The sequence below is a fragment of the Pseudophryne corroboree genome, chromosome 10 (assembly GCF_028390025.1).
Source record: "Pseudophryne corroboree isolate aPseCor3 chromosome 10, aPseCor3.hap2, whole genome shotgun sequence".
In the NCBI taxonomy this organism is placed as follows: domain Eukaryota; kingdom Metazoa; phylum Chordata; class Amphibia; order Anura; family Myobatrachidae; genus Pseudophryne; species Pseudophryne corroboree.
In genome coordinates this window covers 201,844,218-201,870,972 of record NC_086453.1, presented here as the reverse complement: position 1 = coordinate 201,870,972, position 26,755 = coordinate 201,844,218, and the positions used below count along the sequence as shown (strand labels likewise).

Here is a 26,755-nt window from a genome sequence, read left to right as displayed (position 1 = left end):
AGCCCTTATCTGTATTTTATATGGATAAGGCGGAATTGAGGACTCGTTCCCAATTCCTTCCTAAGGTAGTATAATTTTTTAATGTGAACCAACCTATTGTGGTGCCTGCGGCTACTTGGGACTTGGAGGATTCCAAGTTACTGGATGTAGTCAGGGCCCTGAAAAGTATATGTTTCCAGGACAGCTGGAGTCAGGAAAACTGACTCGCTATTTCTCCTGTATGCACCCAGCAAGCTGGGTGCTCCTGCTTCTAAGCAGACGATTGCTCGCTGGATCTGTAGCACGATTCAACTTGCACATTCTGCGGCTGGACTGCCGCACCCTAATTCTGTAAAAGCCCATTCCACGAGAAAAGTGGGCTCTTCTTGGGCGGCTGCCCGAGGGGTCTCGGCTTTACAACTTTGCCGAGCTGTTCCTTGGTCGGGTTAAAACATTTTTGTAAGAGTCTACAAGTTTGATACCCTGGCTGAGGAGGACCTAGAGTTTGCTCATTCGGTGCTGCAGAGTCATCCGCACTCTCCCGCCCGTTTGGGAGCTTTGGTATAATCCCCATGGTCCTTACGGAGTCCCAGCATCCACTTAGGACATCAGAGAAAATAAGATTTTACTCACCGGTAAATCTATTTCTCGTAGTCCGTAGTGGATTCTGGGCGCCCATCCCAAGTGCGGATTGTCTGCAATACTTGTTTATAGTTATTGCCTAACTAAAGGGTTATTGTTGAGCCATCTGTTGAGAGGCTCAGTTATATTTCATACTGTTAACTGGGTATAGTATCACGAGTTATACGGTGTGATTGGTGTGGCTGGTATGAGTCTTACCCGGGATTCAAAATCCTTCCTTATTGTGTCAGCTCTTCCGGGCACAGTATCCTAACTGAGGTCTGGAGGAGGGTCTTAGTGGGAGGAGCCAGTGCACACCAGGTAGTCCTAAAGCTTTCTTTAGTTGTGCCCAGTCTCCTGCGGAGCCGCTAATCCCCATGGTCCTTACGGAGTCCCAGCATCCACTACGGACTACGAGAAATAGATTTACCGGTGAGTAAAATCTTATTTTTACATTTATAGCACTTGATGGTTTTCTTGGGATGTTTTTACAGCTAAGGTGACATAATTAAGATGCTCACAAATGGCTATTTTGTCAGCCAAATTGGCCTAAAATAATCGTCTGGTTTAGCTTGATAATCAATCTGAATTTCTGTCGTTCATTAAGGCTATGTTTTTGTGCTGACACTAATATCCAATTGTCAGATGGGAACAGTCGGTTCCGTCCCGTTTGACCATTCCTGTAAGTGTGGCAGCCTGCACATCCCAGAAATGTAATCTATCTACCTCTGCACCTTCTAAACTAAAAAAAGCATTGAAATCCTCATAAAATAACTCAATGTTAGGTTTAACCACTTAGCTGCCGATTTTTTGCCCCAAAAACTGCTCCGAAATTGACAGGGTTTTTTCTTTCATAGTGAATTAGGTGAAGAACATGAATTTAACCTTATCCAAAAGAATTCTAGTTTTAAATTTTTTTTTCTCAAACATCAGAACATAGGTTGGGAAGATCAGTAACATCGAATCATCAGTACCATTGCGATGTTACTTTTTACCCCCAAGACAGCTGCCAGGTACACGTGGGGATGGGGGGATCTGGGGGTGGCTTGGGGGGGGGGGGGGTTGTTTTACACTTTCCCAGCGGCTGCCATTGTCTGCAGCTGCTGGGTAGGAAGGGGGCCTGCAGTACTCACCGATCAGCAGTGATCGGCATCATGGCAACACTGAGGAGAGGGTGCAGGGAAGCAGAGGGACCTTCCAGTTCCTCTGAGAGCAGCAGGGGAGGGAAGTTTCCTTCCCTGCCGCTACTAACACTGTTTATCTGACTGGTCGCATCCTGTGTGACCAGGTCAGATAAAACACTGTCTGGTGTGGTCGCATCTGATGCAACTATGTCAGGCAAGTGGTTAAAAAAGTGGTTACCTTTTTTTTACAGTATGTATCATTTTATTTAATTAATGCAATGGATAACAGAAATGATGCAAAAGCAATATTTATAAAGTGTTTGTGATGTTAATTGAACATAGAAATTAGAATTTAAATAATGGGATCATATAACTTAAATTGTAAAAGGTATGTCCCATCTCCTCAATGCGTGTCCATTGTGAGTTGGGAAAGACCTAGACCAGACGAGGCTGAAGTTAGCTTCTTATTCGGCCAGCTTCTTATTCACTTCTTATTCAAGCTCCAGCTTCTTATTCACTTCTTATTCGAACTCCAGCTTCTTATTCAGATCATTCAGTTTCGCAAGGGTTAATGAGTCTTCTGTCACAAATTTGACACCTGAAAATCAACAGAGTAGGGTCCCTTGCATGTGACCCACTTGTATTTTGCCTGGCCCAACGCTGTTTTGGGCATGAAATACACTGGCAAAGTGGGCACACACACCATATTTTCCATTTTGAATAAGTAGCTGTAGTTTTGCAAGGGTTAACCAGTCTTGGGCCACAAATTTGACACCTGAAATCAACAGAGGGTGGTCAGTTACATATGACCCACTTGTATTTTGCTTGGCCCAATGCTGTTTTGGGCATGAAATACACTGGCAAAGTGGGCGCAAACACCATGTTTTGCTATTTTGAATAAGTAGCTGTAGTTTTGCAAGGGTTAACTAGTCTTGGGCCACAAATTTGACCCCTGAAATCAACAGAGAGTGGTCACTTGCATGTGACCCACTTGTATTTTGCCTGGCCCAACGCTGTTTTGGGCATGAAATACACTGGCAAAGTGGGCACAGACACCATATTTTCCATTTTGAATAAGTAGCTGTAGTTTTGCAAGGGTTAACCAGTCTTGGGCCACAAATTTGACACCTGAAATCAACAGAGGGTGGTCACTTACATATCACCCACTTGTATTTTGCTTGGCCCAACGCTGTTTTGGGCATGAAATACACTGGCAAAGTGGGCACACACACCATGTTTTGCTATTTTGAATAAGTAGCTGTAGTTTTGCAAGGGTTAACCAGTCTTGGGCCACAAATTTGACACCTGAAATCAACAGACGGTGGTCACTTACATATGACCCACTTGTATTTTGCTTGGCCCAACGCTGTTTTGGGCATGAAATACACTGGCAAAGTGGGCACAGACACCATATTTTCCATTTTGAATAAGTAGCTGTAGTTTTGCAAGGGTTAACTAGTCTTGGGCCACAAATTTGACACCTGAAATCAACAGAGGGTGGTTACTTACATAGCACCCACTTGTATTTTGCCTGGCCCAACGCTGTTTTGGGCATGAAATACACTGGCAAAGTGGGCACACACACCATATTTTCCATTTTGAATAAGTAGCTGTAGTTTTGCAAGGGTTAACCAGTCTTGGGCCACAAATTTGACACCTGAAATCAACAGAGGGTGGTCAGTTACATATGACCCACTTGTATTTTGCTTGGCCCAACGCTGTTTTGGGCATGAAATACACTGGCAAAGTGGGCGCAAACACCATGTTTTGCTATTTTGAATAAGTAGCTGTAGTTTTGCAAGGGTTAACCAGTCTTGGGCCACAAATTTGCACCTGAAATCAACAGAGGGTGGTCAGTTACATATGACCCACTTGTATTTTGCTTGGCCCAACGCTGTTTTGGGCATGAAATACGCTGGCAAAGTGGGCGCAAACACCATGTTTTGCTATTTTGAATAAGTAGCTGTAGTTTTGCAAGGGTTAACTAGTCTTGGGCCACAAATTTGACCCCTGAAATCAACAGAGAGTGGTCACTTGCATGTGACCCACTTGTATTTTGCCTGGCCCAACGCTGTTTTGGGCATGAAATACACTGGCAAAGTGGGCACACACACCATATTTTCAATTTTGAATAAGTAGCTGTAGTTTTGCAAGGGTTAACCAGTCTTGGGCCACAAATTTGACACCTGAAATCAACAGAGGGTGGTCACTTACATATCACCCACTTGTATTTTGCTTGGCCCAACGCTGTTTTGGGCATGAAATACACTGGCAAAGTGGGCACACACACCATGTTTTGCTATTTTGAATAAGTAGCTGTAGTTTTGCAAGGGTTAACCAGTCTTGGGCCACAAATTTGACACCTGAAATCAACAGACGGTGGTCACTTACATATGACCCACTTGTATTTTGCTTGGCCCAACGCTGTTTTGGGCATGAAATACACTGGCAAAGTGGGCACAGACACCATATTTTCCATTTTGAATAAGTAGCTGTAGTTTTGCAAGGGTTAACTAGTCTTGGGCCACAAATTTGACACCTGAAATCAACAGAGGGTGGTTACTTACATAGCACCCACTTGTATTTTGCCTGGCCCAACGCTGTTTTGGGCATGAAATACACTGGCAAAGTGGGCACACACACCATATTTTACCATTTTGAATAAGTAGCTGTAGTTTTGCAAGGGTTAACTAGTCTTGGGCCACAAATTTGACACCTGAAATCAACAGACGGTGGTCACTTACATATGACCCACTTGTATTTTGCTTGGCCCAACGCTGTTTTGGGCATGAAATACACTGGCAAAGTGGGCACAGACACCATATTTTCCATTTTGAATAAGTAGCTGTAGTTTTGCAAGGGTTAACTAGTCTTGGGCCACAAATTTGACACCTGAAATCAACAGAGGGTGGTTACTTACATAGCACCCACTTGTATTTTGCCTGGCCCAACGCTGTTTTGGGCATGAAATACACTGGCAAAGTGGGCACACACACCATATTTTGCCATTTTGAATAAGTAGCTGTAGTTTTGCAAGGGTTAAATAGTCTTGGGCCACAAATTTGACACCTGGAATCAGGAGCCTATCAATACAGTCTCTGCGTATAAAGCTTTTCTTAAATTCTGCAATGTAGTCTCTGCGGGCCTAGGGGGTAATTCAGACTGCATCACTGCAGCAGCGATCGCAGTCTGAATTACTTTGTGGAGTGCGCCCTGCGCGTGCGCAATCCGGGAGCCCAGTGAGATTCTATCAGCATCTCAGGGCTTCGATCGCCTCTGCCTGATTGACAGGCAGAGGCGGTCATGTGGTGGGAAGGGGCATGCCACCGGCTTTAGAACCACGGTCCGGACAACGGAGGCTTGTCTGGACCGTTGGGGGGTGGCCCGAGGCAGCTGAGTGGTGTTACACACAGACTCTGCGACCCGGGATGTGGCGAGTAGCGGACTGCCAGCGTGCAGGAGCTTCGTTTGCAGGGAGTTACTCATCAGGTACAAAATCATCGACACCGTGCAATGGTTTTGTACCTGTGCGAGGGGGATGGGGGGGGCTAGGGCCAGTCATGCAGGGCGGACCAGCCCTGTGCTGGGCATCCACCCGCATGTCAGAGTACATGATTGTAGATGTGCTACATTTAGCACATCTGTGATTAGATCTTGTCTGGGGACTGTTTCCTCAGACATTCAGTGAATGATGCTGCCCTGTGGCAAATTCGCGCATGCACCTACGCAGTGGCGGAACAAGACCATTGTGGGCCGAGGTGCAACAAAATGCGTTGCCCCAGCCCGCCCAAGATCCAAAACGTGTGTCAAAAAATAGGGCATGGTCTCATTGAAAAGGGGTGTGGGCACACAATAGTACCACCAATTCAAATTATGCCACACAGTAGTGCAACCTTATTACATTACACCGATTTACATTACATTACACTGAACAGTAGTACTCCTTATATACATTACGCTACACAGTACTGCTCCTGAAACACGTTATGCCACACAGTATTGCTTCTTATACGCATTACGCCACATAGTAGAGCTCCTTCTACACGTTACGCCACACAGTAGTTCTTATACACATTACAACACACAGTAGTGCCTCTTATACATGTTACGCCACACAGTAGTATCTTAATATACGTTATACCACACAGTAGTGCTCCTGATACACGTTACTCCACCCAGTACTGTTCCTTATACATGTTACGCAACACAGTAGAGCTCCTTATACACGTTACAACACACTGTAATGGTCCTTATACACTTTACGCCACACAATAGTGCTCCTTATACACGTTACGCCACACAGTGGTGCTTCTTATAGACGTTACACCACACAGTAATACCCCTTATACAGGTTACGCCATACAGTAGAGCTCCTTATACACATTACGCCACACAGTAGAGCTCCTTTTACACGTAACGCCAATATAGTAGGCACTACGGTAAAGTTTTAGGGTTAGGCTGCTGGGGGGGGGGGGGGGTGAGGCACTGGGGTGGTGGCTAGGGTTAGGCTGTGGGGAGGGGTAAAGGTTAAGGTTAGCTACTAGGGAAAGGTTTAGGGATTAGGGATAATGGGGAAAATACTCACCAGAACACTGCTGAGACATCGCCAATGCAATGTGATCCAGAAAAAGGCACTGCTGTCACCGGTATAAAGTACGAAACTGCTATATCACAAGGGACTGTTTGTTGACAGTTCTTTATGTCGACATAATGAATATCAATATGATAACTGTCGGCCAATTGTATCCAACTCCCACAAAAACTCAGAAGACTTCTCACTGTATAGAGATGGGACAATTCCTTTGTACAAGGATACACAAGGCCCATGGAGACAGATGTCCACACTATGCATCATGCAGCCAGCAGCAGCACATGCACCCTGGGTGACAACACATGACCCTGTGCCTGGCTGTCTTAGTGGGGTCACTCTATGCTGTGCTGCATGTTATATGTCACTGCACAGTCACCATTACTATTTGCAGAGAGACCAACTTACTGTAACAACCCCGCCCACCACCTCCCAATCTCCGCCCCCTCATTGTAGGCTCCGCCTCTTCGAGGTCCGCGATTCTGAGTTTGCAGGATGAAATGTACAATTAGAAAAATGTATAATAAAATAAAAATAAATAAACACACAGCTGCCTGACCGCCTTACAAGGAATGCTGCTGCACTACCTCAGAAACTCTACAGTTTAGCCGCATGGTCACGTGATGCTCCGGTAGCAAAAAGAAATAGCTGGGCTGCCCGTGAATGAGAGGGGAAGATGGCCCCTTCTCCTTCTCCAGACTCCTCCACTGCATCCTCCTCCCCCTCTGGCCAGACTGCAGCTCTGCACACCAGCTCAGCCTCATTCTGTTAAGGGGAAGCGGCGGCTTGCAGCGCGCCGGCAGGTGGCATGTAATGAGTCAGTCTCACTCATTGTAGTGCCTCCGGCTGTGGGCCCCTTCATCGTGGAGGGGCCCTGCCGGTTGCACCGCTGCAAGTTCCACCCCTGAACCTACGATAATAGCCCACCAGACCAAAGAATATCCTGAGTTGCGACATACATTTTAGCTTAGGCCATGTGAAGACTGCTTCCACCTTGCCAGGTTGAGGTTTAACTTACCCTTGGCATACAATATACCCCAGATACTTTGCCTCCACAGATATGATGGCACACTTCTCCAGGTTAGCTGTGAACCCTTGTGCCTGTAGAGACTGTAACACTGCATCCACCTTTGGAAGGTGCGACTGGAACAAACCCACTGTGGTAGAGCAGGCTGTTGTTGCTTTGGCAGCTTCCATCAGAGGAATTTGCCAGTACCCCTTCAGTAAATCTAGCGTAGTTAGATACTGGCTTATTGCTAAGTTCATCAACCCGGGGCATAGGATAGGAATCAAACCGAGGAACTTTATTTAACTTTCTGAAGTCATTACAGAATCTCAAAGCTCCAAAAAGCTTGGGCTCTAAAAAAAATGGGATTATTCCATTCACTGTTTGACTACTCTATGACCCCCAAGCGCCGCATCACTTCCAGTTCCCGTTTTACTGCTGCCTGTTGGGCCTCAGATATACAATATTGCCTTTGTTTTATCACCCCCCTGGGTGGAGTAACATTGTCATGCTGTATGATTTGAGTTTTCCCCAGGAGGGCAGAGAACACAACCTGGTACTGTGCTACTAAGTTTACCACTTCTTGTTTCTGGCTAGGACTCAAAGTTACTTCAGTAGGCACCTGACATTCTGGGGTTTTCATGGCCACTAAAGAGGGTTGACTGGCACTTTCCAAGGCTTCAACAAATTCACATGGTAGACTTTTACCTCTTTACTTCTACCTTCCTGCCGTACCTAGACACAAGTATCAGTACCTTGTTGCCCCTATTGAGAGTCCGGTTGACAGCAGTAACGCCATGACTGCGTTTTTGATCCTGTTGAGCTCTTGCCATATGCTTGGTCAGAAGTGGCGCAATTTGCCTTAGACAGCCATATAATTGGGATACAAACTGAACGATGTTAGGCTCTTGGGACGGGATCAGTACTAAATCCCGCAGGATGGGATCCCGGCGGTCGAAATACTGACGCCGGAATTTCGACCACACAATCCCGACAGGGGTGGCGAGCAGAACGCAGCCCATTGTGGGCTCGCTTTGCTCGCCACGCTGCAGGCACGGTGCTTTGCTATGCTCAGCACACTTTTATATTCTCCCTCTATGGGTGTCGTGGACACCCACGGAGGCAGAATATGTCGGGATTGTGCCGGTCGGGGTTCCGGCGTCGGTATTTCAACCGCCGGGATTCCGTCCGGCGGGATCTTAACCGCATCCCCTTGGGACAATTGCTGCTCCCACCCATCTTTTAATAGATCTAGTATCCCTCTGCGTTGTCTACCATAGAGGAGTTTGAAGGGTCTAAACCCCATACAGTCTCTATATAAAGTCTCTATATAAATAAAGTATAATAATAATAATAATAATAATAATAATAAAAGAGGCTTGGGGTACCTCTCAAACTGCCAACAATAGTTAAGGTAAGAGTAGGTCTTAATCTCGCTTCTCCTGTGACACTGCCCTTTTCATCATCTGCATAAGGGTTCTGTTAAAGCATTCAACCAAGCCGTCTGTCTGCGGGTGGTAAACCGAAATGGTAATTCTATCCACCTTTAACAGGCGACACAGGTATTTAATTAATTTAGACACAAAAGGGGTACCTTAGTCGGTCAGGACCTCTATTGGTATTCCTAGACGGGTATACAGCATCAAGAACTCCTGGACAATAGTGCTAGATTTCATGTTACATAGTGGTATGGCCTCCGGGTACCCGGTGGAGTAGTCCACCGTCACCAATATATACTGATGCCCATGATCCGATTTTTCTACTGGCCCTATCAGATCTATAAAAATTGGCTCAATAGGCATGGAAATTATAGTCAGGAAAACCAAGGTCGCCCTAAATTCTGTCTGGGGTGCATTCTTTTAGTACACTGGGCATTCCTGACAATATTCTTTTACTGCAGCATGAATGCCTGGCCAGGAGAAACATAGCTGGATACGCTGGAGAGTTTTCCTCTCCCCTAAATGGCCACCCCATAAATGCATGTGAGCCGCCCTCAGTACCAGCTGCTCGTGTTTTCGGGGAATCAGCAACTGGTCTACCCTTTTACCTTGCAAATAAGTTACAGGGTAAAAAAAATAGTTTTTCACATAAAGTAAGGTACACCTTCAGGTGGTAAAGCAGAGTTTACCTTACCATTTACCACTACCACATTTTAAAAAGTATTAGACAAGTTGCCATCGTTATGTTGATCTCGCCTAAAGTCCTGCAAAGACACTCTTTCGCAAATGGGGGACTAATGTGTCTCAATCTCACTGGCAAGAGAGGGGTTTACAGTCATACAACCTTGGCTTCCAGTAGATCTTGGCCCCTGCGACAGCTTAACCTTTGTCTGTCTGCCAATGTCATGCCAGGTAACAAACTCCTGCAAACAGTGGGAAGTCCTGGCCCAGGATTAGTGGATAAAGAGGTTTGGAAGCTACTGTGACTACCATTTTTACTGGTCTTACTTTAATCACCACCGGCAGGTGCACTCATGGGCATTCTTCTATGTCACCAAGTATACATAGCATCTTTACCAGAAGCACAACCTGGCCAGACCCGGGAAGAACCAGGTTAGCAGAGATGATAGACAATTCATTGCCAGTATCAACCAAGGCCCAGATATCCCAGCCTTCAATCTGTACCATCAGATGAAATGGTAGTTTCAGCTGGGGAAATAATTCCAGTCGCCATACTGAATACAGGTTGTACTGTTTTCCCTGAGCTGCAATCCACTAGCTCACCCTGCTTTAGGAAGTACCGCTGTGCATAACTGGGCTCTCTGCACTCAAAACATATGACTGGAGATGGGCTGTTTGATTTAACAATGGGAATCTGGGTATTGGGCTTAGGTACTGGCTGTAACCCTTGCTTGGCTTTATTAAAATTTCCCAGGGTCAGGTACCTCTCAATCACCACTGCTAGCTCCTCAATTGTCTGGGGTCAGCCTGCAAAGGCCCAGTGTTTTACACTACGGTCTGATACCCGTATAGCCTGGTCTAGAGCCATCACTTCCACTGCCCACTAAGAAGAATTTTTATCTGTAACCAGGTTTTACTCAGTTTGGCCAATTATGCCAGTTTGACCACTGGAGGCTCAGATGGGTTCAGCTGCAACTCATAATATTCTTGGGCTTTGCTGGGACCCGTCACCCCAATCCTGCTGAGTATAGCTTCCTTCAAGCAAGGATAAGAGCTGACTTCAGACAACTTTAACGCAACATAGGCTCTCTATGACTCCCCTGTGCGATAAGGAGCTAATCTAACCCTTGATTTCTGGTATCAAATATGTCGCCTAAGACTAGTTAACCCTTGCAAAAATACAGCTAAATATTCAAAATGGTAAATTATAATATGGTGGTTGTGCCTACTTTCCCAGCGTATTTCATTCACAAATCAATGTTGGGCCAAGCAGAATACAAGTAGGTGATATGTAAGTGACCACATTCTGTTGATTGCAGGTCTCACAATTGTGTCCCAAGACTAGTTAACTCTTGCAAAACTATAGCTACTTATTCAAAATGGTAAAATATGGTGTGTGTGCCCACTTTGCCAGTGTATTTCATGCCCAAAACAGCGTTGGGCCAGGCAAAATACAAGTGGGTCACATGCAAGTGACCACTCTCTGTTGATTTTAGGGGTCAAATTTGTGGCCCAAGACTAGTTAACCCTTGCAAAACTACAGCTACTTATTCAAAATGGCAATTTATAAAATGGTGTTTGTGCCCACTTTGCCAGTGTATTTCATGCCCAAAACAGCGTTAAGCCAAGCAAAATACAAGTGGGTCATATGTAAGTGACCACCCTCTGTTGATTTCAGGTGTCAAATTTGTGGCCCAAGACTAGTTAACCCTTGCAAAACTACAGCTACTTATTCAAAATGGCAATTTATAAAATGGTGTTTGTGCCCACTTTGCCAGTGTATTTCATGCCCAAAACAGCGATGGGCCAAGCAAAATACAAGTGGGTCATATGTAAGTGACCACCCTCTGTTGATTTCAGGTGTCAAATTTGTGGCCCAAGACTAGTTAACCCTTGCAAAACTACAGCTACTTATTCAAAATGGAAAATATGGTGTGTGTGCCCACTTTGCCAGTGTATTTCATGCCCAAAACAGCGTTGGGCCAGGCAAAATACAAGTGGGTCATATGTAACTGACCACCCTCTGTTGATTTCAGGGGTCAAATTTGTGGCCCAAGACTAGTTAACCCTTGCAAAACTACAGCTACTTATTCAAAATGGAAAATATGGTGTCTGTGCCCACTTTGCCAGTGTATTTCATGCCCAAAACAGCGTTGGGCCAGGCAAAATACAAGTGGGTCACATGCAAGTGACCACTCTCTGTTGATTTCAGGGGTCAAATTTGTGGCCCAAGACTAGTTAACCCTTGCAAAACTACAGCTACTTATTCAAAATAGCAAAACATGGTGTTTGCGCCCACTTTGCCAGTGTATTTCATGCCCAAAACAGCGTTGGGCCAAGCAAAATACAAGTGGGTCACATGCAAGTGACCACCCTCTGTTGATTTCAGGTGTCAAATTTGTGGCCCAAGACTGGTTAACCCTTGCAAAACTACAGCTACTTATTCAAAATAGCAAAATATGGTGTGTGTGCCCACTTTGCCAGTGTATTTCATGCCCAAAACAGCGTTGGGCCAGGCAAAATACAAGTGGGTCACATGCAAGTGACCACTCTCTGTTGATTTCAGGTGTCAAATTTGTGGCCCAAGACTAGTTAACCCTTGCAAAACTACAGCTACTTATTGAAAATGGCAAAATATGGTGTGTGTGCCCACTTTGCCAGTGTATTTCATGCCCAAAACAGCGTTGGGCCAGGCAAAATACAAGTGGGTCACATGCAAGTGACCACTCTCTGTTGATTTCAGGGGTCAAATTTGTGGCCCAAGACTAGTTAACCCTTGCAAAACTACAGCTACTTATTCAAAATGGAAAATATGGTGTGTGTGCCCACTATGCCAGTGTATTTCATGCCCAAAATGCGTTGGGCCAAGCAAAATACAAGTGGGTCATATGTAACTGACCACCCTCTGTTGATTTCAGGTGTCAATTTTGTGGCCCAAGACTGGTTAACCCTTGCAAAACTACAGCTACTTATTCAAAATGGAAAATATGGTGTGTGTGCCCACTTTGCCAGTGTATTTCATGCCCAAAACAGCGTTGGGCCAGGCAAAATACAAGTGGGTCATATGTAACTGACCACCCTCTGTTGATTTCAGGGGTCAAATTTGTGGCCCAAGACTAGTTAACCCTTGCAAAACTACAGCTACTTATTCAAAATTGAAAATATGGTGTGTGTGCCCACTTTGCCAGTGTATTTCATGCCCAAAACAGCGTTGGGCCAGGCAAAATACAAGTGGGTCACATGCAAGTGACCACTCTCTGTTGATTTCAGGGGTCAAATTTGTGGCCCAAGACTAGTTAACCCTTGCAAAACTACAGCTACTTATTCAAAATAGCAAAACATGGTGTTGTGCCCACTTTGCCAGTGTATTTCATGCCCAAAACAGCGTTGGGCCAGGCAAAATACAAGTGGGTCACATGCAAGTGACCACTCTCTGTTGATTTCAGGGGTCAAATTTGTGGCCCAAGACTAGTTAACCCTTGCAAAACTACAGCTACTTATTCAAAATGGCAATTTATAAAATGGTGTTTGTGCCCACTTTGCCAGTGTATTTCATGCCCAAAACAGCGTTGGGCCAGGCAAAATACAAGTGGGTCACATGCAAGTGACCACTCTCTGTTGATTTCAGGGGTCAAATTTGTGGCCCAAGACTAGTTAACCCTTGCAAAACTACAGCTACTTATTGAAAATGGCAAAATATGGTGTGTGCCCACTTTGCCAGTGTATTTCATGCCCAAAACAGCGTTGGGCCAGGCAAAATACAAGTGGGTCACATGCAAGTGACCACTCTCTGTTGATTTCAGGGGTCAAATTTGTGGCCCAAGACTAGTTAACCCTTGCAAAACTACAGCTACTTATTCAAAATGGAAAATATGGTGTGTGTGTGCCCACTTTGCCAGTGTATTTCATGCCCAAAACAGCGTTGGGCCAGGCAAAATACAAGTGGGTCACATGCAAGTGACCACTCTCTGTTGATTTCAGGGGTCAAATTTGTGGCCCAAGACTAGTTAACCCTTGCAAAACTACAGCTACTTATTCAAAATAGCAAAACATGGTGTGTGTGCCCACTTTGCCAGTGTATTTCATGCCCAAAACAGCGTTGGGCCAGGCAAAATACAAGTGGGTCACATGCAAGTGACCACCCTCTGTTGATTTCAGGGGTCAAATTTGTGGCCCAAGACTAGTTAACCCTTGCAAAACTACAGCTACTTATTCAAAATGGCAATTTATAAAATGGTGTGTGTGCCCACTTTGCCAGTGTATTTCATGCCCAAAACAGCGTTGGGCCAAGCATAATACAAGTGGGTCATATGTAAGTGACCACCCTCTGTTGATTTCAGGTGTCAAATTTGTGGCCCAAGACTGGTTAACCCTTGCAAAACTACAGCTACTTATTCAAAATAGCAAAACATGGTGTGTGTGCCCACTTTGCCAGTGTATTTCATGCCCAAAACAGCGTTGGGCCAAGCAAAATACAAGTGGGTGATATGTAAGTCACCACCCTCTGTTGATTTCAGGTGTCAAATTTGTGGCCCAAGACTGGTTAACCCTTGCAAAACTACAGCTACTTATTCAAAATGGAAAATATGGTGTGTGTGCCCGCTTTGCCAGTGTATTTCATGCCCAAAACAGTGTTGGGCCAAACAAAATACAAGTGGGTCATATGTAACTGACCACCCTCTGTTGATTTCAGGTGTCAAATTTGTGGCCCAAGACTGGTTAACCCTTGCAAAACTACAGCTACTTATTCAAAATGGAAAATATGGTGTGTGTGCCCACTATGCCAGTGTATTTCATGCCCAAAACAGCGTTGGGCCAGGCAAAATACAAGTGGGTCACATGCAAGTGACCACTCTCTGTTGATTTCAGGGGTCAAATTTGTGGCCCAAGACTGGTTAACCCTTGCAAAACTACAGCTACTTATTCAAAATTGAAAATATGGTGTGTGTGCCCACTTTGCCAGTGTATTTCATGCCCAAAACAGCGTTGGGCCAGGCAAAATACAAGTGGGTCACATGCAAGTGACCACTCTCTGTTGATTTCAGGGGTCAAATTTGTGGCCCAAGACTGGTTAACCCTTGCAAAACTACAGCTACTTATTTAAAATAGCAAAACATGGTGTGTGTGCCCACTTTGCCAGTATATTTCATGCCCAAAACAGCGTTGGGCCAGGCAAAATACAAGTGGGTCACATGCAAGTGACCACTCTCTGTTGATTTCAGGGGTCAAATTTGTGTCCCAAGACTAGTTAACCCTTGCAAAACTACAGCTACTTATTCAAAATGGCAATTTATAAAATGGTGTGTGTGCCCACTTTGCCAGTGTATTTCATGCCCAAAACAGCGTTGGGCCAAGCATAATACAAGTGGGTCATATGTAAGTGACCACCCTCTGTTGATTTCAGGTGTCAAATTTGTGGCCCAAGACTGGTTAACCCTTGCAAAACTACAGCTACTTATTCAAAATAGCAAAACATGGTGTGTGTGCCCACTTTGCCAGTGTATTTCATGCCCAAAACAGCGTTGGGCCAAGCAAAATACAAGTGGGTGATATGTAACTGACCACCCTCTGTTGATTTCAGGTGTCAAATTTGTGGCCCAAGACTAGTTAACCCTTGCAAAACTACAGCTACTTATTGGAAATGGCAAAATATGGTGTGTGTGCCCACTTTGCCAGTGTATTTCATGCCCAAAACAGCGTTAGGCCAGGCAAAATACAAGTGGGTCACATGCAAGTGACCACTCTCTGTTGATTTCAGGGGTCAAATTTGTGGCCCAAGACTAGTTAACCCTTGCAAAACTACAGCTACTTATTCAAAATAGCAAAACATGGTGTTTGCGCCAACTTTGCCAGTGTATTTCATGCCCAAAACAGCGTTGGGCCAAGCAAAATACAAATGGGTCATATGTAACTGACCACCCTCTGTTGATTTCAGGTGTCAAATTTGTGGCCCAAGACTGGTTAACCCTTGCAAAACTACAGCTACTTATTCAAAATGGAAAATATGGTGTGTGTGCCCACTTTGCCAGTGTATTTCATGCCCAAAACAGCGTTGGGCCAGGCAAAATACAAGTGGGTCACATGCAAGTGACCACTCTCTGTTGATTTCAGGGGTCAAATGTGTGGCCCAAGACTAGTTAACCCTTGCAAAACTACAGCTACTTATTCAAAATGGCAAAATATGGTGTGTGTGCCCACTTTGCCAGTGTATTTCATGCCCAAAACAGTGTTGGGCCAGGCAAAATACAAGTGGGTCACATGCACGGGACCCTACTCTGTTGATTTCAGGTGTCAAATTTGTGACAGAAGACTCATTAACCCTTGCGAAACTGAATGATCTGAATAAGAAGCTGGAGTTCGAATAAGAAGTGAATAAGAAGCTGGAGCTTGAATAAGAAGTGAATAAGAAGCTGGCCGAATAAGAAGCTAACTTCAGCCTCGTCTAGACCAGACATATTGGACGGGGGTATGGGGCAAACGAGGAGACTGAGGTGTAAAGAGAAAACGGGGTGGGTGGGTGGGTGAGTGACTGCACTGTACTATTGCTCTTCAGCAGTCTGGAAAGAGTACTGGAATTCCCCTAAATGAACTCCCAATTAAGTTAACAAGGAAAAATGGAATGGTGACTCTCCCCTTTGGGCACTGATCCTTATCACCTTTAGGCTAGGTGTAACAAAACTCTTAAACTGGAGTATGATGAAAATGTGGGTGTGTGTATAAAGTACACCTGTTGTTAGACTTGTAGTAAAAGATAATATAATACAGAATTTATTGTGAGACAACTGACATTATTAAAACAATTTTATTTTAAATAAATGCATCAGGACATGAATGCAGGTTAAGCGGGAAAAAATTCCTACCTGTCAGGGTAGATGGAGCTGCAGGTGTGACAATGCAGGCTACCCCCGGGAAAAATACCCTGCTTGTGGCTCCAAGAGATTAAGTTCCCAATGGCAAAGTATTTAGTCCAAAATGTCCATGAGTGTTAGAAGGCACAGCAGGGTAATGCCGACGTGTTTCTGGTCCCTTTTTCAAGGCTGTATACCCTCTGTACCGCGATCCTCTGTATTTGTGCTGTATTCTGCCCATTAAAAAGCAGACGCATGTTTAATCCGGTCCGGACGCTGCCAAACGTAAAGTGGTGTCACGTCTGCTTTGCGTTCCGTCCAGAGGACGGAAGTGTGGCGTGGTTCACCAGCAGGAACCGGAAGTCAACAGGGGCTTGTTTACCGATGGCCGGACCTGAAGAGTCTGTGTTCTTGTAGGAGGAGGCTAAGGTTATCCAGCATAAACTGTATCAAATAAACTAGCATAGATGTGTGTGTGTGTGTGTGTGTGTGTGTGTGTGTGTGTGTATATATATATATATATATATATATATACATACATACATACATACAGTACTGTGCATGTATTGTAACAGGGTCAGGGAAACAGGTACCATTACCTGGGGTAAATGGCAGGATGCAGCAGCTGAGAGATAACACAAGTCCATTGGTTTGGTACAACTGGTCTCAACCAGTTTTATTGTGCAGAAAAATAGAAATAGACAGCAAAATAAATACCTTGCCGTCCGGTGCTAACTCTACACAGGATAATCCTAACTCACTAATAAAACAACAAAATAAGTTTTCACCAGGACCAGCTTACTGGATTTCAGAACCAGGTTTCTCTCACAGAGACTCCATAGTCTCTCCTTTTTCCCAGGCAGTGTGAGAGAGCAATGGTCATTTGCCAGCCTTTTAACACACACTTACAACTGAAAGCCCTAATTAACCTTGTGCGAACTGAGCCTAAATGGATGGAGAACCCGCCCTCTTTTCTCACATCCAACCCGAAGACCCTAGTCCGGTTCTTTCCAAAAGATCTCAGCAGAACCAACACAATATTTCTGGTGTTTTAAAATACATAGGTAAAAAACTTGGGGCAAATATACCTGCCTTCAACCAATGTTCCAATGATTTTTGTCACTGTACGTATGTATTTATGTATGTCTGTCTGTTTGTCCAAAGGCTGCACTCAGGACAGAAAAGGTTAACCAGGATTATTCCAACGTTTCAGAATTTAATGATTCTTTCTTCATTACAGTTTATGGAAATAATTTATCATGTATGGAGATTTTTGGTATTGTAAATTACATTGAGGTGCCATCAAGTCCATATTAGAGAATTAGATGAAGTTAAGTGCGCAGGTAGTTGGGAGGAGGAGAGAATATCAGATTCTTAAGAGTGGAATTAGATCAATTCTTATAATTAAATGGTTTAAAAAAAAAAAATAAGTAGCAAACAAAACGACTGTATATTCAAAGGATGGATGTATTGGTAGCTGCAGGTAGACCTAATATGTAACTAGGAACAATTTTTGCACTGCGCTATAGAAAGAGAATAAATTAAAACTGTATAGTGCTGCTGCAGGGAGTGGGGCTACTACCTAGCTACACTAGACTATAGACACGAAAACACAAGATTTTTCCCCAGCGCACAGTACAGAATATACAATAAAGAAAACTAAAAACCAATTTTTTCAATTCCTTAAATCTCTTATTTTATTGAATAATTCAAAAGAAGTTCAATGTCCAGCTAAAAAGCATACACCAATAAAATTTGTGACTGCCTATTACCGGTAAACATACACATAACAATTACAGACAAAAAACATATAGAATAGGGGTATATGAAGAGTTGATATTCACTATGCCCCACAGTACTTTGGTAGTCTCCAGTACATGAATAGAATGCAAACCGTCCTAATAGATTGGATGCGCTAATCTGCGGCTTACTCCCTCTATAATAATCAAATTAGTGACTGCGGATTCTCTTCCAAACAAAGTTCTTTCAAAAAGGGCACACTCCCAGTTATCTAAGACGTATTAGTAGAAACTCTGCATTCCTGACGAAGCATCCCGCAGGCGAAACGCGTCGATTACGGAGAACATCGATCCCGAGCAACGCTGAGTAGCGCTACACACAGCGTGCACGGGACTTCCGCCGGCGGACTCCGGACCCCGCTCTGAGGACTTACCAGCCAGGGAGTCTCCTCCTGGAGAGAGCACTTGGTGCGTTTTGAAGGTATTACCTCATCAAGATAGAACTTCTTTTGCGTTCAGTAAAATCAGTAACTGTAGGGATGTGCCCACTATGATTGGAAGGCTTACTACTTCTACCAATACGTCTTTCTCTATCGTCCTAAGTGGATGCTGGGGTTCCTGAAAGGACCATGGGGAATAGCGGCTCCGCAGGAGACAGGGCACAAAAAAGTAAAGCTTTACTAGGTCAGGTGGTGTGCACTGGCTCCTCCCCCTATGACCCTCCTCCAGACTCCAGTTAGTTAGATTTTGTGCCCGAACGAGAAGGGTGCAATCTAGGTGGCTCTCCTAAAGAGCTGCTTAGAGAAAGTTTAGTTTAGGTTTTTTTTCTTTACAGTGAGTCCTGCTGGCAACAGGATCACTGCAACGTGGGACTTAGGGGGAAAGTAGTAAACTCACCTGCATGCAGAGTGGATTTGCTGCTTGGCTACTGGACACCATTAGCTCCAGAGGGATCGAACACAGGCCCAGCCGTGGAGTCCGGTCCCGGAGCCGCGCCGCCGACCCCCTTGCAGATGCTGAAGCGTGAAGAGGTCCGGAAACCGGCGGCTGAAGACTCCTCAGTCTTCATAAGGTAGCGCACAGCACTGCAGCTGTGCGCCATTTTCCTCTCAGCACACTTCACTGGGCAGTCACTGAGGGTGCAGAGCGCTGGGGGGGGGCGCTCTGAGAGGCAAATATAAACCTTATACAAGGCTAAAAATACCTCACATATAGCCCATAGGGGCTATATGGAGATATTTAACCCCTGCCTGACTGGAAAAATAGCGGGAGAAGAACCCGCCGAAAAAGGGGCGGGGCCTATCTCCTCAGCACACGGCGCCATTTTCTGTCACAGCTCCGCTGGTCAGAACGGCTCCCAGGTCTCTCCCCTGCACTGCACTACAGAAACAGGGTAAAACAGAGAGGGGGGGCACATTAATGGCTATATATATATATATTAAAGCAGCTATAAGGGAGCACTTAATATAAGGATATCCCTTGTATATATAGCGCTTTGTGGTGTGTGCTGGCAGACTCTCCCTCTGTCTCCCCAAAAGGGCTAGTGGGTCCTGTCTTCATTAGAGCATTCCCTGTGAGTTTGCGGTGTGTGTCGGTACGTGGTGTCGACATGTATGAGGACGATATTGGTGTGGAGGCGGAGCAATTGCCAAATATGCAGATGTCACCCCCCAGGGGGTCGACACCAGAATGGATGCCTTTATTTGTGGAATTACGTGATGGTTTATCTTCCCTTAAACAGTCAGTTGAGGACATGAGGCGGCCGGACAATCAATTAATGCTTGTCCAGGCGCCTCAAACACCGTCAGGGGCTGTAAAACGCCCTTTGCCTCAGTCGGTCGACACAGACCCAGACACGGGCACTGATTCCAGTGACGACGGTAGAAATTCAAACGTATTTTCCAGTAGGGCCACACGTTATATGATTTTGGCAATGAAGGAGACGTTACATTTAGCTGATACTACAGATACCGTAAAACAGGGTATTATGTATGGTGTGAAAAAACTACAAACAGTTTTTCCTGAATCAGAAGAATTAAATGACGTGTGTGATGAAGCGTGGGTTGCTCCTGATAAAAAGTTGATAATTTCAAAAAAGTTATTGGCATTATACCCTTTCCCGCCAGAGGTTAGGGCGCGCTGGGAAACACCCCCTAAGGTGGACAAGGCGCTCACACGCTTATCCAAACAAGTGGCGTTACCCTCTCCTGAGACGGCCGCACTTAAGGATCCATCAGATAGAAAGATGGAAGTTATTCAAAAGAATATATACACACATGCAGGTGTTATACTACGACCAGCTATAGCAACTGCCTGGATGTGCAGTGCTGGAGTAGTTTGGTCAGAATCCCTGATTGAAAATATTGATACCCTAGATAGGGACAATGTTTTACTGTCGTTAGAACAAATAAAGGATGCATTTATCTATATGCGTGATGCACAGAGGGATATTTGCACACTGGCATCTCGGGTGAGTGCTATGTCCATTTCAGCCAGAAGAGCCTTATGGACACGACAGTGGACAGGCGATGCGGATTCAAAACGTCACATGGAGGTTTTGCCGTATAAAGGGGAGGAGTTATTTGGAGTTGGTCTATCAGACTTGGTGGCCACGGCTACTGCCGGGAAATCCACTTTTTTACCTCAAGTCACTCCCCAACAGAGAAAGGCACCGACCTTTCAACCGCAGCCTTTTCGCTCCTACAAAAATAAGAGAGCAAAGGGCTTGTCGTACCTGCCACGAGGCAGAGGAAGAGGGAAGAGACACCAACAGGCAGCTCCTTCCCAGGAACAGAAGCCCTCCCCGGCTCCTGCAAAAACCTCAGCATGACGCTGGGGCCTCTCAAGCGGACTCGGGGACAGTGGGGGGCCGTCTCAAAAATTACAGCGCGCAGTGGGCTCACTCGCAGGTAGACCCCTGGATCCTGCAGATAATATCTCAGGGGTACAGGTTGGAATTAGAGACGGATCCTCCTCATCGTTTCCTGAAGTCTGCCTTACCAACCGTCTCTTCCGAAAGGGAGAGGGTGTTGGAAGCCATTCACAAGCTGTACGCTCAGCAGGTGATAGTCAAAGTACCCCTATTACAACAAGGAAAGGGGTATTATTCCACTCTATTTGTGGTACCGAAGCCGGATGGCTCGGTAAGGCCTATTCTAAATCTGAAGTCCTTGAACCTCTACATAAAAAAGTTCAAGTTCAAGATGGAGTCACTCAGAGCAGTGATAGCGAACCTGGAAGAAGGGGACTTTATGGTATCCTTGGACATCAAGGATGCGTATCTACACGTTCCGATTTACCCCGCACACCAGGGGTACCTCAGGTTCATTGTTCAAAACTGTCACTATCAGTTTCAGACGCTGCCGTTCGGATTGTCCACGGCGCCTCGGGTCTTTACCAAGGTAATGGCCGAGATGATGATTCTTCTTCGAAGAAAAGGCGTATTAGTTATCCCATACTCGGACGATCTCCTAATAAGGGCAAGGTCCAGAGAACAGCTGGAGACAGCTTTAGCACTATCTCAAGAGGTGCTAAGACAACACGGGTGGATTCTGAATATTCCAAAATCCCATTTAATCCCGACAACTCGTCTGCTGTTCCTAGGAATGATTCTGGACACGGTTCAGAAAAAGGTTTTCCTTCCAGAGGAAAAAGCCAAGGAGTTATCCGATCTGGTCAGGAACCTCCTAAAACCAGGAAAAGTGTCAGTACATCAATGCACAAGAGTCCTGGGAAAAATGGTGGCTTCTTACGAAGCAATTCCATTCGGCAGATTCCATGCAAGAATATTCCAAAGGGATCTGTTGGACAAATGGTCAGGGTCGCATCTGCAGATGCACCTGCGAATAACCCTGTCACCAAAGACAAGGGTGTCACTTCTGTGGTGGTTGCAGAAGGCTCACCTATTAGAAGGCCGCAGATTCGGCATTCAGGATTGGATCCTGGTGACCACGGACGCCAGCCTGAGAGGCTGGGGAGCAGTCACACAAGGAAGAAACTTCCAGGGAGTATGGACGAGTCTGGAAAAGTCTCTTCACATAAACATTCTGGAACTAAGAGCAATCTACAATGCTCTAAGCCAGGCGGAACTTCTCCTGCAAGGAAAGCCGGTGTTGATTCAGTCGGACAACATCACGGCGGTCGCCCATGTAAACAGGCAGGGCGGCACAAGAAGCAGGAGTGCAATGGCAGAAGCTGCCAAGATTCTTCGCTGGGCGGAGAATCACGTGATAGCACTGTCAGCAGTGTTCATCCCGGGCGTGGACAACTGGGAAGCAGACTTCCTCAGCAGACACGATCTTCATCCGGGAGAGTGGGGTCTACATCCAGAAGTCTTCAACATGTTAATAGACCGTTGGGAAAGACCAATTGTAGACATGATGGCGTCTCGCCTCAACAAGAAACTGGACAAATATTGCGCCAGGTCAAGAGATCCACAGGCAATAGCTGTGGACGCACTGGTAACTCCTTGGGTGTACCAGTCAGTGTATGTGTTTCCTCCTCTGCCGCTCATACCAAAGGTATTGAAGATCATACGGCAAAGAAGAGTAAGAACAATACTAGTGGTTCCGGATTGGCCGAGAAGGACTTGGTATCCGGAACTTCAAGAGATGCTCACGGACGAACCGTGGCCTCTACCTCTGAGAAGGGACCTGCTACAGCAGGGTCCCTGTCTTTTTCAAGACTTACCGCGGCTGCGTTTGACGGCATGGCGGTTGAACGCCAGATCCTAAAAGGGAAAGGCATTCCAGAAGAAGTCATTCCTACCTTGATTAAGGCACGGAAGGAAGTCACCGTGAAACATTATCACCGCATTTGGCGAAAATATGTAGCGTGGTGCGAGGATCGGAGGGTTCCGACGGAGGAATTCCAACTGGGTCGTTTCCTACATTTCCTGCAATCAGGATTATCTATGGGTCTCAAATTGGGATCCATTAAGGTTCAAATTTCGGCCCTGTCAATATTCTTCCAAAAAGAATTGGCCTCTGTCCCTGAGGTCCAGACTTTTGTCAAGGGAGTACTGCATATACAGCCTCCTGTGGTGCCTCCGGTGGCACCGTGGGATCTAAATGTAGTTTTAGATTTCCTCAAATCCCATTGGTTTGAACCATTAAAAAAGGTGGATTTGAAATATCTCACATTGAAAGTGACTATGTTACTAGCCCTGGCCTCTGCCAGGAGAGTATCTGAATTGGCGGCTTTATCTTATAAAAGTCCTTATCTAATCTTCCATTCGGATAGGGCAGAACTGCGGACTCGTCCGCATTTTCTCCCTAAAGTGGTATCAGCATTTCATCTGAACCAACCTATTGTGGTGCCTGCGGCCACTAGCGACTTGGAGGACTCCAAGTTGTTGGACGTTGTCAGAGCCTTAAAAAATATACATTGCAAGGACGGCTGGAGTCAGAAAATCTGACTCGCTGTTTATATTGTATGCACCCAACAAGTTGGGCGCACCTGCTTCTAAGCAGTCGATTGCTCGTTGGATTTGTAACACAATTCAACTTGCACATTCTGTGGCAGGCCTGCCACAGCCTAAAACTGTAAAAGCCCACTCCACAAGGAAGGTGGGCTCATCTTGGGCGGCTGCCCGAGGGGTCTCGGCATTACAACTCTGCCGAGCAGCTACGTGGTCGGGGGAGAACACGTTTGTAAAATTTTACAAATTTGATACCCTGGCAAAGGAGGACCTGGAGTTCTCTCATTCGGTGCTGCAGAGTCATCCGCACTCTCCCGCCCGTTTGGGAGCTTTGGTATAATCCCCATGGTCCTTTCAGGAACCCCAGCATCCACTTAGGACGATAGAGAAAATAAGAATTTACTTACCGATAATTCTATTTCTCGGAGTCCGTAGTGGATGCTGGGCGCCCATCCCAAGTGCGGATTATCTGCAATACTTGTACATAGTTATTGTTAACTAATTCGGGTTATTGTTAAGGAGCCATCTTTAAGAGGCCCTTTCTGTTGTCATACTGTTAACTGGGTTTAGATCACAAGTTGTACGGTGTGATTGGTGTGGCTGGTATGAGTCTTACCCGGGATTCAAAATGCCTCCCTTATTGTGTATGCTCGTCCGGGCACAGTACCTAACTGGAGTCTGGAGGAGGGTCATAGGGGGAGGAGCCAGTGCACACCACCTGACCTAGTAAAGCTTTACTTTTTTGTGCCCTGTCTCCTGCGGAGCCGCTATTCCCCATGGTCCTTTCAGGAACCCCAGCATCCACTACGGACTCCGAGAAATAGAATTATCGGTAAGTAAATTCTTATTTTTTAGCTGGACATTTAACTTCTTTTGAATTATTCAATAAAATAAGAGATTTAAGGAATTGAAAAAATTGGTTTTTAGTTTTATTTATTGTATATTCTGTACTGTGCGCTGGGGAAAAATCTTGTGTTTTCGTGTCTAATATGTAACTAAATCACATGATCATCCATTTAACAATCTTACAGTTCTGATTACAATACCACGAACCATTCCAATAGGAATTATACTTTTTATGGAAATATGTGAGCTGCACCACTGACAATCTATGGAGGTTTATGTCAGCCTTCATAGGTTTTGTTCTGGTTATCTGTATCTTTTTTGGTAAGGTTCAATGGCTATTTTAATTTGACATTCATAATGTTGGTGGGGAAGGGGCTAGACTGCACACCCTAATTCCAAACATAATGAGAGGTGCTACCATGCTGAAACTTGCAGTTCCACAAGTAAATTTTCAGCATGTTGACAGTGATTTTATTTTTGGGCAAAATGTCGACAATGTGGTATTTAAGATAAGCCTAATGCAAATGTCGACAATTCATATGTCAGCATATTCTAGGTGTTGACATTTATGATGTTGCCATTTTATTCATGTTGACATAATAAATTCTGACATTCTGGTGTTGAAATTATGAATCTAGACATTGTCTAACTGCATACCGGTCCATCCTGTGAGGCTGTCACCCTCTTTTGTAAGTGCCCCTATTGTTTATTTGCTGTTGATTGTTTTTTATGTATAGTATAGTTATCTCTTTTGCGTGTTTTCTCCTGCTCAGCGTATTGAAGGCCATTCATGTAAGCGATGACTTCCATGCTCGGTTTAAAGCGCTGTCCCGTACGTACCTTTACCGCGTTGTGACTGGATGTAAACAGTCGGAATTGCCAGTATTTGAAAGGAATCTGTGCTGGTCAGCAAGTGTAAGGTAAGCATAGCTGTCTGGGAAGAGCTACAGTAAAAGTTATGGACTCACATATTGCTAGAGACTTCTTGGGGGTATATTTACTAAACAGCAGGTTTTCAAAGACGACAATTCCCAGCAACTCTGACAACTAAATTTAAACAGCAATAGTGATAAATGCCAAATCAGTCTTGTTACACCATAAAATGAAGGATGTTGCTGTAATCATCTGGGGCCACATACATAAATAAGTGTGGTAAACCGCTACAGGTTGATAAGGTGCTGTATAGTGATTATTGCTTTGTGTAAGATTCAGTGTCTGGTTTTTCCTTTATCTTTAAATCCTCTGGAGACCTGGTCTTTGGTGCCTTAAGATCCTCTTCCCACTAACTTGGTTTTGCGGACCGCGTTTGAGAACCTCTGCAATAGGGTATGATGAAGAGTGAATTGCTAATTTTGGTTGGTTTTCTATCCTTGTATACTGCAGAAACCATTTTGCTTAACAGATATTACCTGTTTTTGAGCAAAGGGAATACATTACTGATAGCCAGGTGTTGCGGTACTTACCCCGGTAACATTTGTTAGGTGAAGCTCCTGTTGATAAATCAGTACTGCTACTTCTTGGGGCTGTATGGAGGATATTTGACTAAGCCCGTGTATAGGGGCAGAGCTAGCATTTGGGTATCTGTGTATTATGTCTCCATTCATAAGGTCGACATAAGAATGTGGACATGGCTGTTATGTCAACATTGAACATGTTGCCATATTCATAATGCCGACATTGACCCAGTTGGCATTCAGCATGTTGACAGTCTGTTTCATGCAGATCTATCCCTAACCCCAATGGTAACCCTAATGCTAATCCTAACTCTAATGATAACTCTAACACCAGCCTTAACCTTATGCAAATGTCGTCATTCTGTTAATGTCAGCATTTTCCAGATGTCAACATTTTAACTATGTTGACATCATAAATGTTACTGTCAGCTCCCTAACTGCACCCACTCAACCTTCTTAGATAATGATATATAAGAGTGCACTAACATGTATTTGACATTAATGGTTTTGCCATACTGCCTAGCTGTGCTTTGATACAGAGGAGAGCATTTTAATATGGGAAATATTTGGTACCTGAGATTTCTCAAGACGTTTTAACATACAGCTAAGTAAGAGTGGATCAGATCTCTTTAGTTTAAAGTATGTTTTGCATCCAAGGTAGACAAAGCTTTTGAATGTCATCTGGGCAGTCAGTGGTTTTCCATTCTAGATTTGAGATGTGGATACTGTCAGATCCCCATTAGTGCTGAAGATCGACAGAAAACTCGTTTCATTTGCCCCATTGATTGCTAAGAATTTCTCAAGATGCCTCAGGGAATGCTACATTATAGAGAATAATGGGAAAGACTGTGAGGCTGGTTCACTATGTATTCTGCAGCATTGCCAGCCAGGTTAGGAAGGTAGAGATCACAGAACTGATGTAGCCATCATATATTACCCATGCTTCATTTGTGATACTGATCCATTTCTATGGAGTTCTAATATGTGTTTTCTATTTTTAGGCTTTGGTCA

The 26,755-nt window shown here is 44.9% G+C and overlaps 1 protein-coding gene across 1 annotated transcript in view; it reads left to right on the top strand.

The window, feature by feature from the left end:
• The window catches only part of PUSL1 (pseudouridine synthase like 1), a 384,977-nt gene that overhangs the window by 287,089 nt on the left and 71,133 nt on the right, over positions 1-26,755 (top strand). The window contains exon 4 of the mRNA XM_063943034.1: positions 25,064-25,210. Within this exon, the coding sequence (XP_063799104.1) occupies positions 25,064-25,210 (147 nt within the window). The remainder of the gene's footprint in view (positions 1-25,063; positions 25,211-26,755) is intronic.